Raw genomic sequence first — 18,114 nt, 5'->3', positions numbered from 1 at the left:
TTGGTCTCATTGGGAGGTAAATTGGTATTTATTCTATTTATGAGGTTGTGACTTCTCCACTTGCATCATGGTAAGAGTTCAGAGCAATAACTGTGTGTCTGTTTCTCTTTTTGTCTCTACAGAGCTATATGCCTTGATGACCGGCATCAACAATGAACAACTAATTGCGTCTCTGGAAAACCAAACATGAACCGCATGCATAATAAAAATAATCTATTGTATTTTTCACATGACACGAGAAATGAATGTTAATTTAAGGCTGTCAATCATAATGATACAAAGTACATTATTTTGATCGCATCGACTATTTTTACGTGCATATTATATTAACTATACTGTATATTAAACTATTGCAGAGCTTTAAAGTTATCTTAGGCATTTTAGTGATAAAATATGAGCACATACACTAATGTGACCCTGGAGTTGCATGGATCAAAATTATTGATTTATCTTTCACTGGGTTATAAGATCAAGTTCCATTGAGATATTTCGTAAGTTTCCTACATTAAAAACCTATTTTAGATTAGTAATAGCCTATCAATTGCTAAGAACGTTTTGCGGTTCAGGGTCATTTGCGCATATTAAAGTCATCTATGTACATGAACATATGACATGTATTATTATTATTATTTGTACCGTGTTATGTCACATATTGCTAATGTTTAAACATGCACAACAGACAGACGGATATATTCGGCTACTCTATCATGCAAATGACTGATCGCACACGTTCATAAAGCAGAATTATATCCGCTGACTTTTTAAAAATATCATAAAAAGATATTATTTATAAATACTGCATAAAATCGTGCATGTTTTACAGTTTTGTATATGTTTAACGCGTATTTAAAACGATTGCTTCGCTGTTTTTAACAAGCATTTAATTTTTTAATTTTTTTTTTTTATCTTAAAATTAAATTCACGCAGCGAAGTAGTCCGCGCTCCGCACCGCGCACGCATCGCCGCCGCCGTCGCACTGGTCAGGTGTCGTTCATCTCTCAACCTGCTGTGAAAGAGTTACAGCGTGGCTGATACACAAACTCCTTTCCCCTCCCCACCAACGTCACCATCCCTCCGAAACTAACAACATGGAGTCCGGTGTTTAGAGTGCAAAGGCGGTCTTCGGCGTTTGCTAAACCTACATGCTTTTCCCGGTGCTCCCGAGGGAAGGCAGCGACGCTCCGGGACGCATAAAGCGCAACGCACACATGCTCTATAGGCGTCAGCGCGTTCGTGCCACTTGAATCCATATAGGACATGGAGAGCGCGATGTGATTGGACGCAGAAGATTCCAAAGACAGGCCGCTTTCCGTGAGTGTTGCACAATTCCATCCTCGCCGCGCACATCCAGGGAGATGTTTAACAGATTGTGTTCCTGGAGAAGGACGGCGTTTGCTGGTAGTCCGGTCTTGTCGTCGCAAGTTATAAACGCGTGCAAACTGCACAGACGAGCCCCGTTATTTCGGGAGCCGGTATATGTTTTTTTTTCCCCCCCGGTAAAAACGGCCTCCTTCGATATTATCAGCATAGGAAATGAGGCATGATAAAATAGGTCAGGCAGAGTGACACTCCTCAGGAATTAAACACAAAGATTTAGTTATCCGAAACGCACTCTCTCGGAGTGAGAGAGCACTATAGATAATTAATCACCAAATTAACCTCTTGACTTGATGAACATCTTGCAAGTTGTCTGCTATAGGTTTTCTTTAAAGAACTGATATGAATTTGACTTTTGAGGCTTCGGGTCCATGTCTGTGCTTGCGAAGGTTGCATCTTAGGTGTTTGTATTTTTGTCCAGAAATGGAATTGCTCTTCGTAATGTAGGGCAGGAGAAGTGGACAGCAGTTGCACCCTAGCTAGTGCCCCCACAGGGGACCATGGAGCCTGAGGAGGATCTCTCGAGCAGGGACCCCCAAGATCTGATGTCCAGTGAAGGACTACTGCCTTCGACATCCACCTCCTTACTCAGCTGCACCTTCCTGGTATAGTAAAGGCACCTACCATCTCAACTGTTTATACTAAAAATACTACTTTTGAGTATGTAGCATAAGAATAGACAAGCTTTGGGACATAGTAGTTCATCGCAATTGTGTCATTTAGTTACATGCATCCTGTCACTGTTTAAACTGCCCTGTCATTCATTTTTTCACAATTTAAATCCTCTACATTAAGTTCTGTTTAATTTTTTACCATATTATAAATGAAGCAACATGTTGATCTGCTAGTACCATGTGTTCGTATAACGACCCATTTAAAAGCTAATGACCAAATGCATCTTTATAAAAGTTCAGAGTGTTGCAGATTACATATAATGTGTATTACATTAGATAATATTATTATTCACTCAAAACCCTTTATCTAAATCTTTCTAGTTAACCCATCAGTCTAGCATGTTGACCATGTTTCTGTTTGTTTTGTTCTTTTTACTTTTTATTTGTGTAGATACTAATTTCAACATATCTTGGAATACTCTTATTCAGCTATTCAGCTATTCAGTTTGGGACACAGCATTTAACTCCCCTTTTTATTTTTGGATTAATGCATTCACCTTTACGATGAAAGTAGAAAATAGACATAGAAAATAACCATAATTATACTATAACTATAAAATAGAAAATTATTATTAATGAAAAATTATGCGGCAGATATTGCTTTGATATAGTTGAACACTTTTTAATATTTTACAGTGATTATGTACATTTTTAATTCCTATTTTTTAGCAATATATAATGTATAACTGTGTGAGAAACCTGCTTATTTCTCCCCTAAACAGAACTATGTTATGTTGGACTTGTTTCAACCCTCTGAACTCACAGGGGGGGTTATTGCATTGTGATGACATGGAGAAAGGCGATGGAAATGGAGATTCAGATGGTCCAAAATGCTTTTTCCCCACACTGGAGCATTGTGGTAAAGTGCAGAGAAGTCCACGATCTTCAGCCTTCCCTTCATCTCTCACATGGGACTCAGACTCTGAGAAAGAAACCTTGGACGGTAATTGTCTCTTTGGTTCATTCTTACTTTCAGTGAGGCTCTGAATCATACACTCTCAGAAAAAAGGCACTAAAGCTGTTACTGGTGCACTACTTTTTTAAAAAAGGTACACCTTTGTCCTTACAGGACAAACATAATATGTACAATTTATGAAGTAATATGTACCTTATGCACACTTTACAGTTTTGTATCTTTTGTACCAGGAGTGTAAGAATTAGAAACTGCATTGATTCTAATAGTTTCAGACCAAACTATTCTGTGTTTGTACTGTGAAACTTGTCTCTGTGAACAGCGTTAATGGTTTTGTTTGTCTACATTCTGTAGATATAACTGTGAGTCTACTGCCTTCTGTTAAGTCATGTGTATATTGTTTGTGTTTCTGTGTGGATTCCAATGGTTTATGTCAGAGGAAGAACTTCAGCACTTTTCTAATCCTCATGGTCTGGCTGCTCACAGTCCGGGAAGTCCCACCTCTGGACAACAAGGAGACAGGTGAGATACATATGATTATACGGAAAAACGGGTTTACAGAAAAGTGCATTCATCAAGTTTTCTCCCAGTATTGAGGGGTTTGATGGAAATAAATATTAACCTGTTACCTATTCATCAATTGAATTTCCTATGTTTGCAGATATGACATTGATCCATGTCAAGAACCTGTGGAAACCAAGCACTTATTTCTTGAGAAGATCCCACTCGCTCCCCTGGAGGTGGAGAATGAAGGAGATGTTACATACGAGGAGATGAAAACTATAGACTCCAGTCTACCTAAACGTACAGCAAAACGTAAAAAATAGCTTAAAATACTTCAACACATATTTTGATTGTCAGTAACATCTTGTCGTATACATATATATACTCACTAGTTTTATATATATATAACTAGTGAGTCAATAAAGCCTATTACTGCTTACTTTGCAGTGGAACAAGACAAAGTCAGCCATCTACCAGATACTACACCAAAAGAGAGGTGCCAAAAAGAAAAGAAAGGTGAGCAGAAAATGCTTAATAGTAGAGAACAGGAAAAGAATATCACCAAAGAGCCAGATGTATACACCTTCCCAGGAGACTCTGAGCCAGAAAGTCCACCACCTGGACCTTGGGCGCACTGTACCTTCATCCAACGCAGAAGAAAGAAGAGGGCCATATTGAGGCCTTTCTCTGGCTTAGACACTTGGCAGCGCACAACAGGAGCCGGCAGGAAGACCAGAGGAAGACCCCCTGGAGCAAAGGAGCGTAGGAAAACCACAAAGCTTGGGGAAGGGATGTTCGAATTTAAAGAGGAAAAGGAAGAGAAGGTACGGGGAAGGCAGAGGTCAGTAGTGGAGCACCAACTGGATGGAGACCTCTCCCAAGAGATTTTTACATGTGTAGAATGTAGCATTTACTTCAAAAAACGCACCCATCTACGTGAACACATGCAAGAGCATGGCCAGGTTGGTAAATCTGGGAAGAAATGGCAAAGTGGAGAAAAGGACTCTTGGAGTGGACGTCTTAATAAAAATGCATTTGAATGTATAGAGTGTGGTCTGGAGTTTGCAGACAAAGTTCTGCTGCTGGATCATCAGCGATGCCACGAGGAGTCAAGGCAGAAAATCCTTCAGGAGATTGGAAAATTAAAAGAGGAGGATAAGCGGGTGGCAGAGCAAGCCAGTTGCAGTAAGGCATCGGAGCCAGTCAACCAAGAGTCAACAGATGCTAGCCAGTTTGTGTGTCTTAAGTGCAACTTTAGCTCGGATTTGCCTCAAGAACTTGCTGAGCATGCCAAGACGCACAACACTCGAACAAGAGCTGGTGTCTATCGAACCTCACCCCGCTTTCAACAGAAGTCCTGGAAGAAAGGACAAGTGCAGTCCCCTGCAGATGTTACGTCAGCTCCTATCACATCACCTCTCAACAAGAGGTACCCCATCCGGGCATCCAAAAAATCTAAAGAAACACAGCCTGAAAGTGGCGCTTCACAGATGGACTCCTGTTCATTGTCTTGTCAAAGTGCTTCTACAATCCCAGGAGAGGCCACAGAGCAGCCTAATAATAAAACTCTGCACGAAAATACAGAGTCTTTAAAGGTTTTGAGACAAACAGACGAGTCCAAGACGACTCCTGTGGATAATCCTGTGGAGGAGAATGTTCCACATGCTCAGCATCTTATGTCGCCCCCGCCAAATCCCAGGGCTGCTCCGCGGCGTAAGGATGTAGCTTTCAAAAGTATAGGGAATAAACGCACAGTTCGCGCCACAAGGGGTAAACTCGGACGCACAAGAGCGAGTACAAGACTAGACCCTAAAACCACCCTTACTCCTGTTATGAAAAAAGAAGTCCAAATCTCAAACCAGACTGAAGATAAGTGCCAGAAAGAAGACATTCCAACACCAGAATCAGAACCTGATCCAATACAAGACTCCAAAACAGGTACGTCAACAACTGGTTATTATACCAAGACCAGTCAGTGTGTAGCCTTGTAGCTTAATATACACAATGTATAAAAACCTGAATGCCATAAAAGTTGCTCAGATACACTGTATCTGTACTGACCACTGTATACTTACCAGTGCAACACTTACATGTGGAAAAGAAAGGCTGTGAAATGTCATAAACTAATGATATATTTACTACTAAACTGTTAATGTATTTTCAGAAAGGTCTGTATTTTTCATCAGTTTCTCACCATCTCTTTATAACATTGTCACATTAAATAATAGTGTCATTAACCACCACGACAAAACAATGAGAATTTGCTTTCACAATTACAATGTCGTATAGGCAAAATTTGAATAAATACTTAACTTTTGTCTTGCAGTGAAGCATGTGTATGTATGTGTGCACTACATGTATTGTTGTGTTATTGTGAAGCCTGGATTTGATGTGCCAGAACCATCCTTAAACCAGTATTTGTGTATTGCAACTCTGTTAGATTGGCCATTGGTTAAAGGAGTGTAGTAACTCTCCCCATGTCATTGGCCAGTTGTAATTGTGAGGGATTACTTGCTGTTCTATTGGCCAATGCTCACTATTAGCCACTGCTGGTGGTGTACAGACTTTCTTTCTTAAATCTGTATTGTAGGAAAAATAACCTTTTTCCAAACAGTTAACCCAGTCAGTGGCAATAGTCAGCAGGGACCAATACTTGAATGGAGGGCAAATGGCAAGCCTTGAAATTCTAGAAGTTCACTTGAGTCACGCTAGGCCATAAACTTGGGGAAATCCCAGGTTTCACCCTGGTCTGAACCTGGTCCCTTCCCCTGCAGACTCTGTGGAGGTACCTGCCCTGGCCTTGCAGCTGAAGAGCAGCTTCTCAGCCAGCCTCCGAGGGGCAGCAGAGAGGCTGGGGTTGCTTGAGGGGCAGCAAGCCCAGCTAAGAAACGAGTTACCCCTCATCCTCATAGAGTCTCTCAGCTCTGACCTCCAAACTCCCCTCTCATGGAGCAGGGTGATGGGTGAGTGATGAGCAGAGCAGTTTCAGAGTAGACAGGCCAAGCTGTTCCTTTTGTTTACAATGAGTCCAAAAAAGAGAATTTTGTCATCATTTACTTACCATCATGTTCCGAACCCATATGACAATCTTTCTTCCATGGAACACAAAAGGAAAAATTATGACAGACATCCACAACACTTTTTTGAGCCACTTTTGTTGCATAGAAAAAGTAGCATGGACATTCTACAAAATAACATGTGTTTCACTGGAAGTCGTTCAAGTTTGGGATAACATGAGGGTGAATAAAAGATGACAGACGTTCTATTTAGGTCAACTACTCCATTAAATCAGCTTGCCACCATTCTCATTGCATCCCGCATACATTTTGTTTGCATTTAACCATTAAATCGTGCAATGCTGGTCTTGATTGTATTTTTCTTTTTATAACTGTTGAACACCCTGTAACACTCCACATTAACCCCACCCCACCCCAGAGACGGAGCCACTTGCCAATGATCCAGATCTCAAAGCCAATTCCTCCTCACCAAAGAAGAACAGCAAACAGTTTGAAGCACAGGAGGAGGGACCTAAGCTCAAAGAAGACAAATCTGATAGTCAGGAGAAGAGCGGAGAAGGCACACTTGTTGCTACAAAACTAGAGGAGGATGATGATGATATTGATGATGACGAAGATGAAGAGGATGTTGTTAGCCGTCTCATTGATGCATTAACTGAGGAAGATGACGAAGATGATGACAGGGAGGGGTTGTTGAAGAGCGTGGAAAGAAAATGCCCTTATTGCCCAGATCGATTCCATAATGGCATCGGACTAGCCAATCATGTTAGGGGTCACCTGAACAGGGTGGGTGTCAGTTACAATGTTAGGCACTTCATCTCTCCAGAAGAGGTCAATGCCATTGAGAAGAAATTCTCTTACCAGAAGAAGAAGAAGAAAGGTGAGGATGCTTTTAAATGTAAATGAAGCCTTGTTAATGTGTTATTAACTTGATGTCTCATTAAAGTTGCCACAAAGAACCAAAGGCTTGTTTTGATGCTCTTCTTTCCATTGCTACCTCTAGTTGCCAACTTTGACCCGTCGACCTTCAGCGTAATGAGATGTGAGTTCTGCAGTGCGGGCTTTGACACCAGAGCTGGTCTCTCCAGTCATGCCCGAGCCCATCTCAGAGACTTTGGCATCACCAACTGGGAAGTCACGGTTTCTCCCATTAATATTCTTCGAGAGCTCTTTGCCAAGCATCCAGATCTTGTTCTACCCACTGCACCCTCACATACAAGTCAAGAACAAAACTCTGATGAGGAGCAAGAGTGCCGGAAAGACATAAAAGACGAGGAGGACATGACAGCAGAACTCTCTACTCTTCTTTCTGACTCTCCAAAACGGACCTGGAAGGAAGAGCACAATACATGTGAACTAGAGGGTAAGTGAATTCTTAAAAAAAAACATTGTAAACAATGTAAAATTAAGCCACAAGTCATGTTACAGTTCTTACTAGTGACAAAAATAATGCAGACCCTTTTATATACAAGTGCTGGTCATATAATTGAATACCCTCAAAATGTTGATTTATTTCACTAATTCCATTTAAAAAGTGAAACTTGTATATTATATTCATTCATTACACACAGACTGATATTTTAAATGTTTATTTCTTCTAATTTTGATGATTATAACTGACATCTAATGAAAACTCCAAATTCAGCATCTCAGAAAATTTTAATATTGTGAAAAGTTTCAATGTTGAAGACACCTGGTGGCACACTCTAATCAGCTAATTAACTTAAAAACCTGCAAAGGCTTTTAATTGGTCTCTCAGTCTAGTTTTGTAGGCTAAACAATCATGGGGAGGACTGCTGACTTGACAGTTGTCCAAAAGATGACCGTTGACACCTTGCACAAGGAGGCCAAGACATAAAAGGTCATTGCAAAAGAGGCTGGCTATTTACAGAGCTCTGTGTCCAAGCACATTAATAGAGAGACGAAGTGAAGGAAAAGATGTGGTAGAAAAAAGCGGGGGAAATTCACACTGAGTGTACTGCAGCTGGAGTCAGTGCTTCGAGAACCACTACGCACAGACGTATGCAGGACATGGGTTTCAGCTGTCACATTCCATGTGAAGCCACTCTTCGTCTCGCCTGGGCTAAAGACAAAAAGGACTGGACTGCTGCTGGGTGGTCCAAAGTTATGTTCTCTGAAGAAAGTAAATTTTGAATTTCCATTAAAAATCAGGTTCCCAGAGTCTGGAGGAGAGGCATAGAATCTACATTGCTTGAGGTCCAGTGTAAAGCTTCCACAGTCAGTGATGGTTTGGGGTGCCATGTCATCTGCTGGTGTTGGTCCACTGTGTTTTCTGAGGTCCAAGGTCAACGCAGTCATACCAAAGCTACCAGTACCTGGTTTAAGGACCATGGTATCCCTGTTCTTAATTGGCCAGCAAACTTGCCTGATCTTAACCCCATAGAAAATCTACAGGGTATTGTGAAAAGGACGATGCGATATGCCAGACCCAACATTGCAGAAGAGCTGAAGTCCACTATCAGAGCAACGTGGGCTTTCATAACACCGGAGCAGTGCCACAGACTGACTAAAGCAAAAGGAGCCCCAACTTAATATTGAGTGCTATACATGCTCATACTTTTCATGTTCATAGCTTTCAGTTCGCCAGGATTTCTAAAAGTCCTTTCTTTGTATTTAGAATATCATAAAAAAGTAGATTTTTCGCTAATTCCATTCAACTTAAAGTTAAACTTAAAGTTAAACTTTATATTCACTCATTATGCACAGACTGATATATTTCAAGTGTTTATTTCTTTTAATTTTGATGATTATAACTGATAACTAATGAAAATCCCAAATTCAGTATCTCAGGAAAATTACTTAAGACCAATACATTGAAAGGATTTTTAGAAGTTTTGGCCAACTGAAAAGTATGAGCATGTACAGCACTCAATACTTAGTTGGGGCTCCTTTTGCCCGAATTACTTCAGCAATGCGGCCTTCAGCTCTTCTGCATTGTTGGGTCTGACATATTGCATCTTCTATGCGGCTAAGGTTAATATAAAAAGTATTTAAGAGTCTGCATTATTTTTGTCACTGCTCAAATGCAAGCTTTTTTGTACAAACTGTAAGAAGGTTTTTGATTCTACTGAAGCACAGGAAGGTCTTTGAAACTTTGTAAAGTCATGCTGGATAGTAAGGAGCTATAATAATAATAATATAAATATAATACATCTATACTAGTGCATGTTGTTGTCGAAGGAAAGGGGATATAGAATGTTGATTCTTTTAAACATATGACATTGAAATTGTTATAAGTGATATTATTACTGTTTTGGAAAGGGTTGTACTGCATTAGCAAAATAATACATATCTAGTGGGCTCAGGCTAGTTTCATAGTGGTTTCACTTTTGATCACTTTTATGTTTCTTAGTTATTTTTTCTTGTTGTTTTAATTGGCTTTTCGGGTAACCAGGCAGTACTTTATGTTTGTGTTACTTGCTCATGTTAGTTTTCTGTTAAATGGCCATTACCTGATCTGCTTGTGGTGGTCAGAAGTCCAAAATAAACTAAAGGAAACCTCAAAAGCTTGTGCATACCTTGGGTTTTCGTAATGCTGTCAGGGGCAGAGTTGTGAAAGCAGCTGTACAGCTTTTTTTATGGTGCAACACTTGCTAATTTCGTAATGCAATCTTCATCAATGTAATTGATGTCTGGCGTTTAATATTTCGCCTAGTCTCCGCCTTTATTCGGTTCGTCACGCCTTAGTGCGTTAGTGCATGTGTGCGGGGCAAAATGGCTGCTTCCACCTCCCCGCAGACACAAACAATAGCGGAAAAATTGTCTGACTGTAGGTGCTGTAATAAGTCCGATGCGCTGCAGCCGCTGAATGGTGAGTGCATGCACTTCCGCGCCGTGCATGGGGATGCATGAGAGATGCATAAGCTCGGAGCTTCGCCACTTTTAAAGCTTGCATGGCATGCAATCGTGTTAACATTTAAGACAAGCTCCTGTCATACCCGATGTGCGTTTTAAATCACTGATGCCAGGAATGGTCCGGTGAGACAGAGTGCACGTACAAGAGCGACTCATTCCCCTGCTGCCCGCGCAGTTTTCGATCTGAAAAGTCACGATTTGTTACATTTTGGGCTCAGGTGCTTAATAAAGGCAGTTTTTGATGTCCTGTCAAAATGACGGCTTCTTTTTTTCCCAATGCATATGTCTTTATGATTCTCGAAATTAGACTGAGTCTTCGCCATTTTACTTGAGGTGCTTTTTTAATGTTGAAATGGAGCGCGCCAGCTCTTTTTTTTCTTGGTTCTTTTTCCGCTCACTTTCACAAAAACAATTTTGGAAAGAAAATGTCAGCGCTACTTGTTTTCTTTTACGCTGTCCTGAATAAGTTATTAAACGGTGTATTTTCGTCTTTTAACTTATTGCATGCAGTTATATGTTTTTTTATCTCTTTTTATTGTCTGGTTATTTCATGGAGTATGCCATTACAGTAAATTTTCATTTTCAGTCTGAGCAGAAAAAGGGCTGATGTTGCTAGAATTGTGTCTAGGACAGATCAAATGACAGAACAGAAACGCCCACCGCAGGAACGCGTTCACGGTTTATTATATTGAATATGCTGAGAAGAGCAAGACCAGCAGGAGCTTCAAAAGAAAAAAAATGTGTGTTGGTTGAATGTAGACCTGCTGAATTTACCAATAGAGTGAAAAGTATCAGTCTGTATGTTCATCTTATAGTCTCGAAATCTAAATGAAACAACTTTAAGTCAGACAAACCTGTTGTTTTATCATCTATTTGGCTGCATTTTTATTTTAATTGCTGTTAATAATTGCAATCAAAGCAGTAAAAAAAGTTGTGTTCAGTACAAGGCAGGGTGCTGTTGCGGGTTACAGATTTAGTTACAGATGTATTTGTGGCAAAAGAATTGGGAGACCTGTCATGTCATGGACCAAAACCTGATTGGATATTGTACAGTGTCTGATCTCAAAAGAAAAAAAAAATGATGTTAATTCTAAGGGCTATTAGAAGGGTGAAATTATTTGTTGTTGAAATTCCTTTGCTAAAATTGATATCAAATATACGCCTTGTAAGTTAGACCCCAAAATTAAGGAAAATATTTAGCAGATGTCTTTTAACAGATAATCTTATGGAATCACCTGGCCAAGTAATTAAGCATGAATTAATTATTTATAAATGTTTTACATTTATTATACTGCGCATTGAATGAAGGCAAATCTAGTTAGTTTATTTGAAGGAAATATTCGTTTGAGACCTTGGTGGCTTTGACTCTACAATTAGCTAATTAAAAAATTGTATGTGTCTATGCGTATTCAGATGGGGAGGAGGCAGAGGATGGGGAAGAGGAAGAAGAGGAGGCCCAAATGCCTGTTACAGAGAAACTGACCTCAAGTCCAGGAGAAAAGACCCTGTTCTCTATTGAGGAACAGAGCCCTGAATCCAAAGAGACAGACACTATGGGTAATATGAATTTTAGATTTTGAATTTCCTTTAAAATATTAGCTCACCCAAAAATGAAAATTCCATCATCATTTACACACGTTCTAATGTTATTTCAAATCTGAGAATATTCTTTAAAAAAGCTAACTTTTTTTCCACAGAAATTCATACAGGTTTAGTTGGAATAACCTGACTTATGTTAATTACATTAATATTTGAAATGATAGGATGTTATGTTGCATTTATTTGTCCTTATTAGTCTGGTCTGTCACCCTGATTTTACATGACATTTTACAAAAATTAGTTTTGATTTCCACAGTGGAGAGTCAGTAAAGCTCTATTAGCTCTGCTTAGTGAATAAATTAAAAGAAAATGGAATCGCCATTTCTCTGTTTTCCAGGCTCTAACCTGTTAAAATGTGAGTTTTGTGGTGCTGCCTTTGAGACACGTCGTGGTTTGTCTAGCCATGCCCGCTCACCTCGCCAGCTCGGCATCGGCATGTCAGAGAACAGTGGTGCACCCATTGATCTCCTCTACCAGATCACTAAGGAACGCTCCATTGATGCACACTTCACTAGCACCTCCCCTACTGTGGAATCTCCAAAGAAGCTCCAGCACCATGCCCCTATTGTTCCTATACCTAGCCCCACAAAAGATGTTGAAACTGAAGAAGGACTGCTGGACACCAAGCCCCCTGTCCCATTCTCTATTACTGGTTCCGCTATTAAAGTTTCCTCTTCCCCAACTACTCACTCTGCAGCTGGCTCCATGCCTTCCTCTCCATTTGTAAAGTCTCGGTCCCCTTCCCCAGTGCTGAGAAAGGCTCCTATCTCCTCCCTCCTACCAGTGTCTTCCCACTGCGATCCCAGGAGCATAAGACCTTAGGAAAGAACCAGTCTACAAACCTCTCCGGTCCGAACAAACCATTCTGGGCACCACAAGATACAGATGCCCCATTGAATCTTAGTAAGAAAACAATTAATGTACTACATACTAATAAAGAATTTCAACAAGTTGATTGTGATTTGTTTTTGTTGTTTTGTTGACATCTGTTTATTGCTTACAATCTCTTTAATTTTTCTGTTGTTCTCACATTCCTTTCTAGCGATGGACATGGATTCTAAAGACATTATTTGCCAGTTGTGTGGTGCGTGGTTTGAAACAAGAAAAGGCCTCTCGAGTCATGCTCGTGCCCATTTGCGCCATTTTGGGATTGAGTATTCGGAATCCAAGGGCTCCCCATTGACTTACTCAACCGGTTTATCTTGACTGATGACTTTAAGCACAGAGCAAATTCTTTTCTATCAGATGGTCCAGAAGACCTGAGGTCCCAGAAGACCAGCATGACATCCCTCTTACCCTCCACTTCCACTTCCCCTAAAAGATCTCTTCCCTCCAGCCCTGTCCTATATAAATCAGCAACCTCTAATTTGAGGACAACAATTGGCTCCAAAGCTACCTCCTCTTCAACCCACCATTTATTGGGCCCACCCCCAAAGAAGCTGAAAGCCTCTTCATTGCAGGTCCTTCGTTTCAGTAGTGGAGAAGTGATGTCCTTTCCTATAGGTAACAACTTATGTGTTTTTTCATGTCCTTGTTTATTATTTGTTTCTTCAATTATGTTAGGTAATTTACACACCAAAACTGACTTGAGCTTGATAAATTGTTTTCTGCCAGAGCCAATGAAAGACGTGGGCTGTGAATTCTGCGGAGAACTTTTTGAGAACCGCAAAGGCCTCTCCAGTCATGCTCGCTCCCATCTGCGCCAACTTGGGATCACTGAATGGTCTGTGAATGGCTCACCTATTGACACGCTAAAAGAGATTATAGTCCGTCGAGGCCTGCCGTCCATCATACCTCTGAAGTCTGCTAAATCCCCCTCTTCTTCTCCAAGTCCTGGACTGCCTCGAACCGCACTCCAATCCTCTTCCCCACCAGGGAATGTGCTTGGACGCCTGCCTTTCCATTTTGCCCAAACTTCAAGCCACGACCAGCCTACTACACGCAAAATGTCTCCTTCGACATCTACTGCCAGTTCTTCCCCAAACGTAGAGCTGGTTAAACCGAAACCAGAGCCTGAAATTGTGGAAGTTACCATGAAAGGATCAGACATGGGAGTAAATGAAAGCTACAACCCAGAGCCACTACATTCCAGTTTAAACACTTCAGATAATGTTTATCCAGTCAACTTGGGTAAGTTTTCATGTGTGATTATATATATTTTTTTTGTTTAGCATTTTCAATTATCTTACTGAATGACAGAATCTTTCCCAGCTCAATCTGTTGTCTTTTTACTGTTTTTCTCTTATAGTTATGACTCAGGAGAAGGAACCTTCCCGGGATATTCGCTGTGAATTCTGTGGTGAATTCTTCGAAAACCGCAAAGGCCTCTCAAGTCATGCACGTTCACACTTGAGGCATATGGGTATCACAGAGTGGTCTGTGAATGGCTCTCCCATCGACACACTTTGGGAAGTCATGAGGAGACAAGGCACTACCCCAGCATCTGTTGCCTTGGGCATAAAAGAGGAACCGGGTCAGGATGGTGGGATTTCATTGAACAGTCCAGGCTATCAGTCCTCTGCCCTGTCTCGCAAGTCAGCTCTTAACATGCTCCACTCTGGGTCACGCCTACATAAGCATGGGCTTGGAAGCGTTGCCTTGTCCTCCACCTCACCCGTGGGGAAGATTTTTGGAGTGCCTCCGCTAAATAAGAAGAAGGTGCTGGTGGAGGAGGGACAGCCAGGAGAGAAAGCACTGCTCATCCAATCTAAAAATTTCTCACCTCCTCCACAGGACTATCCCTTTAAGGGTAAAGCCTCAGTGGAGAAGCATGGAGTAGGCCACATGGGTAAGGTTATATTTTTGCCAGACTCCTTATTTGGTTCTTTTCCATGACATTGTTTGAAGACTATTTGTAGTGCAGTGCCTTTATTGCTTTTATGTTTGCAGAAGTATGACTCTCATATAAATAAAAAGACCCCAATTGAGAATTAAAATAGATTAAATCAAAAAAGTTATATCAGAACCAACCCAGTCTTTTGATGTTTCTGTTCTTATTGTTTGCATGTTTGGCACAATATTTGTTGGTTTCCTTGTTTTTTTGCAAATAGTCTCAAGAACAATGTGACTTCATCATTTTGTTTTTCCTTTTCAGATGCCAGTTGTGAACTGTGTGGATTCTACTTTGAGAACCGGAAGGCACTGGCCAGTCACGCTCGAGCACATTTACGACAGTTTGGCGTGACAGAGTGGTGTGTAAATGGTTCGCCTATCGAGACGCTGAGTGCCTGGATACGCAGCCGGCCACAAAAGGCAGCAGAGATGCAGCAAAGTTATGCACAAGGAGCCCGCTATGCCCAAAAGAAAGTATGAAAGCAACTGGAACAATTGTGTGATTCTTTACTTTTCTGCCCAGTCATTGCAATTCTGTGGTGTCTTTCTGTGAAAGTTTGAAAAGCTTGCTTTTTAATACAATTAAAATGTCTGTAATCTTTTGCAGAGGTGCAGTTCTGCGCTCTCGCCATCCTGCGACTCTGACTCTACAACACCTGTTTCCCAAAAGCCCGCTGTGGCCAAATGGGCATCTCTCACTTTGCCTCAAAAGAGAGCAATTGGACGGGATGTCAACAGTTGTTCCTGGGGGTTGTCATCAAGGGGAACTGACGCAAAAAGCAGGAGTGGAAGTTCCACTCAGCATGGCCTTATTCCACAGCCTGGAGCTCATCATTCCAATAATGCACATCCACATGCGCAGGTGGCGCATAGTGAACTCAACGTGCGTTTGCCACGAGGTCTGAGCACAGCTTCACCTCTATCTCTTCCTGTCCCTTTTCCAATGTCCGCCGGGAAAATTATACCTAAACTACTTATTTCTTTCTCTTCAGGATTTGAGAGACGGCCACTTAAACACCCATCACATGCTGAAGGAGGGGAGGGAGAAAGTGGCCCCCCGAAGCCTCGCTCCAGTACCGTTCCTGCTCTTGTGCCAAAGCCCCCCTCCACCCCACTGGTTAGACTTGTGGGTAAAATTTACTCACTCAAGTGCCGGTGAGTTGCATTTATTACATCTGTACTTCGATATTAAATCTGTTCTGTAAGCTAGAGAGCTGCCTTGATATCTTGACTGCTAACCAAAATGCAACCTTGTAAGTGTTCCGTTTGAGAACAATCTACAAATTCCATGTGCTACACAAAGAGCACTTCTTACAGGCCCAACTTACTGTTAGCTAACATGTTGCTTGGCTAATAACATGATACGGCAATGACTATAAAGAATGCAAAATACAGACTGGTCTTCTTGTTAACTATTTTGAGACTTTTTGATGGTATTATCTACAGTTGTGGCAACAAGCAGTATTCTTATGTCTCTAAGCTCTCAGGTGATCTTTATGTGCTATACTTGTAAATGCTTATAAATATTGTTCACATTTTTGGTGCAATAATGCACTGTTATGGTAACACTTTATTTCTGAACCAGTTCTCACTATTAACTAACATGTATATTGGCTGTTTACTTATAAGGCACATATTAATGCTTAATTCTGCATGACCATATGTTCGATCCCTTAATCCTACCATACCTACACTTAACAACCACCTTACCAACTATCAGTAAGCAGCAAATTAGGAGTTATTGGAGCCAAATGTCATATAGAAACAAGTGATATGTTTTGCCAAGTAAGATTATATTCATAATCAGCTTTAATCATTCATTTAATCATTCATTTAATCATAATCATTGTTCAATCCTAACAAACTATGCATCAACCGAAAGCTTATTTATTCAGGTTTCAGATGTAGTATAAACACCAGTTATCTATCTTTTGGAACAGTGTTTGTAATGTGAGCATGTCTATGATGAAACAAGATCATGTGTACGTTCTTTGTGGCTTTTTATGTGCATTTCGGTGGCATTATGTCCAAAACAGCAGCGTAAATGTACAAGCCCCCAGAACCAATTATCATATATTTGCAATTCGTTCGGTTTAGGTTCTGTGACGTGGAGTTTCACGGCCCTCTCTCGGTACAGGAAGAATGGATCAGGCACCTACAGCAGCACATCCTCAATCTTAACTACAACAAGACTGCTTCACCCGCAAACGACACTCCGGCCCAAAGTGACACTCCTGATCCCAAGCCCCTAGTCTCCGCTGCTACCTCCACGTCCACTACGACCACAGCTCCTGCCACGACCCCGTCCACGCCCTCCCCAAAGCCCACAACTACGCCCACATCAGCCTCCACACCTACACCCGCCCCCAGCCAAGCCTCCGCGGGGCGGCCGGCCGCAGCAGAGCCAGTTCCTTCTCCCGCTAATTAGGCCACGTGTCCTTCCTACATATGTATGAGATGCCCTCATCTTCACCAGTTATTCCCATGATTTGTTTCTGCATTGCTCATCTTTGATTATTTCAGTCTCTGATCAAAGGGAGAGATTTTTTTTTTTTCGAAAAATCTCAGCTAGCGACCCACTTACCCTGACCTACATCGCGAGCATCTGTTATGATTCAGGCGTGAGGTAGGTGTGTTGCCATGACAGTTCTCATTTCCCTTTTGTCTCGTAAGAATCGACCGTTATTTATGAACAGGAAAAAGTCACAGTATAATGCAACTTTACATTTGTTTTGTGGATAGGCTTTGAGCATGTGTTGAATTCAGTTCTGTAAGCTACTTTAAGCTATACTACCTTATGCCCAATGACTAATATATGTTGTTCAAAACGAACTCAGAACTGATTAGCGTACCAAATGTATTCTTAAATTGTCGACAAATCGGAGAATTGCAATCAGAAAGGCACAGATACGAAGCTCAACCTTAAATGGTTTCACTATGAAGCACTTAAACAAAAGGCCTTGACCCTTTGAAACAAAGCTTATCTGTTTCTAGCATTTGCAAGTCCACGGTTTTAACCGTTTTAGCTGTGATGATCGACTACGAGCCTGCACTGCCATCATGTGCCATGCAGCTATCAAAAAATAATGTGAGACGTTCGCTTCAAGCAGACACACGGATGAGTTTGCGTCCAAACGGGACATTGCCTTTATTTTTTTTCTGCAGACCCACTGCAATCTAGACGTTGATAATCTCAGTCGAATCTTGCCACTTAGAGTTGATGATCAAATTTGTCTGGAACCGATTGCTGCTAAATATTTAAATAAGCTAAGCACACTTAGTTAAATGCATCGTTTTAGCACACGACCAAGAAAATGAGCAT

The 18,114-nt window shown here is 41.1% G+C and overlaps 1 protein-coding gene across 1 annotated transcript; it reads left to right on the top strand.

The window, feature by feature from the left end:
- Positions 1–1,024: 1,024 nt before the first annotated feature.
- On the top strand, positions 1,025–17,801 carry wizb (WIZ zinc finger b). Its single transcript, XM_043234864.1, is given in 20 exon segments — positions 1,025–1,311; positions 1,799–1,982; positions 2,817–2,994; positions 3,402–3,486; positions 3,626–3,780; positions 3,916–5,406; positions 6,243–6,431; positions 6,904–7,365; positions 7,489–7,848; positions 11,775–11,918; positions 12,298–12,750; positions 12,753–12,863; positions 13,003–13,137; positions 13,140–13,463; positions 13,575–14,090; positions 14,209–14,748; positions 15,055–15,266; positions 15,400–15,691; positions 15,785–15,947; positions 16,890–17,801. Coding segments are annotated over 19 exon segments (6,246 nt in total). The 5' UTR covers positions 1,025–1,311; positions 1,799–1,877; the 3' UTR covers positions 17,221–17,801.
- The last annotated feature ends 313 nt before the right edge of the window (positions 17,802–18,114 follow it).

The sequence above is a fragment of the Puntigrus tetrazona genome, chromosome 3 (assembly GCF_018831695.1).
Source record: "Puntigrus tetrazona isolate hp1 chromosome 3, ASM1883169v1, whole genome shotgun sequence".
NCBI lineage: Eukaryota > Metazoa > Chordata > Actinopteri > Cypriniformes > Cyprinidae > Puntigrus > Puntigrus tetrazona.
This window is presented reverse-complemented; position numbering and strand designations above follow the sequence as displayed.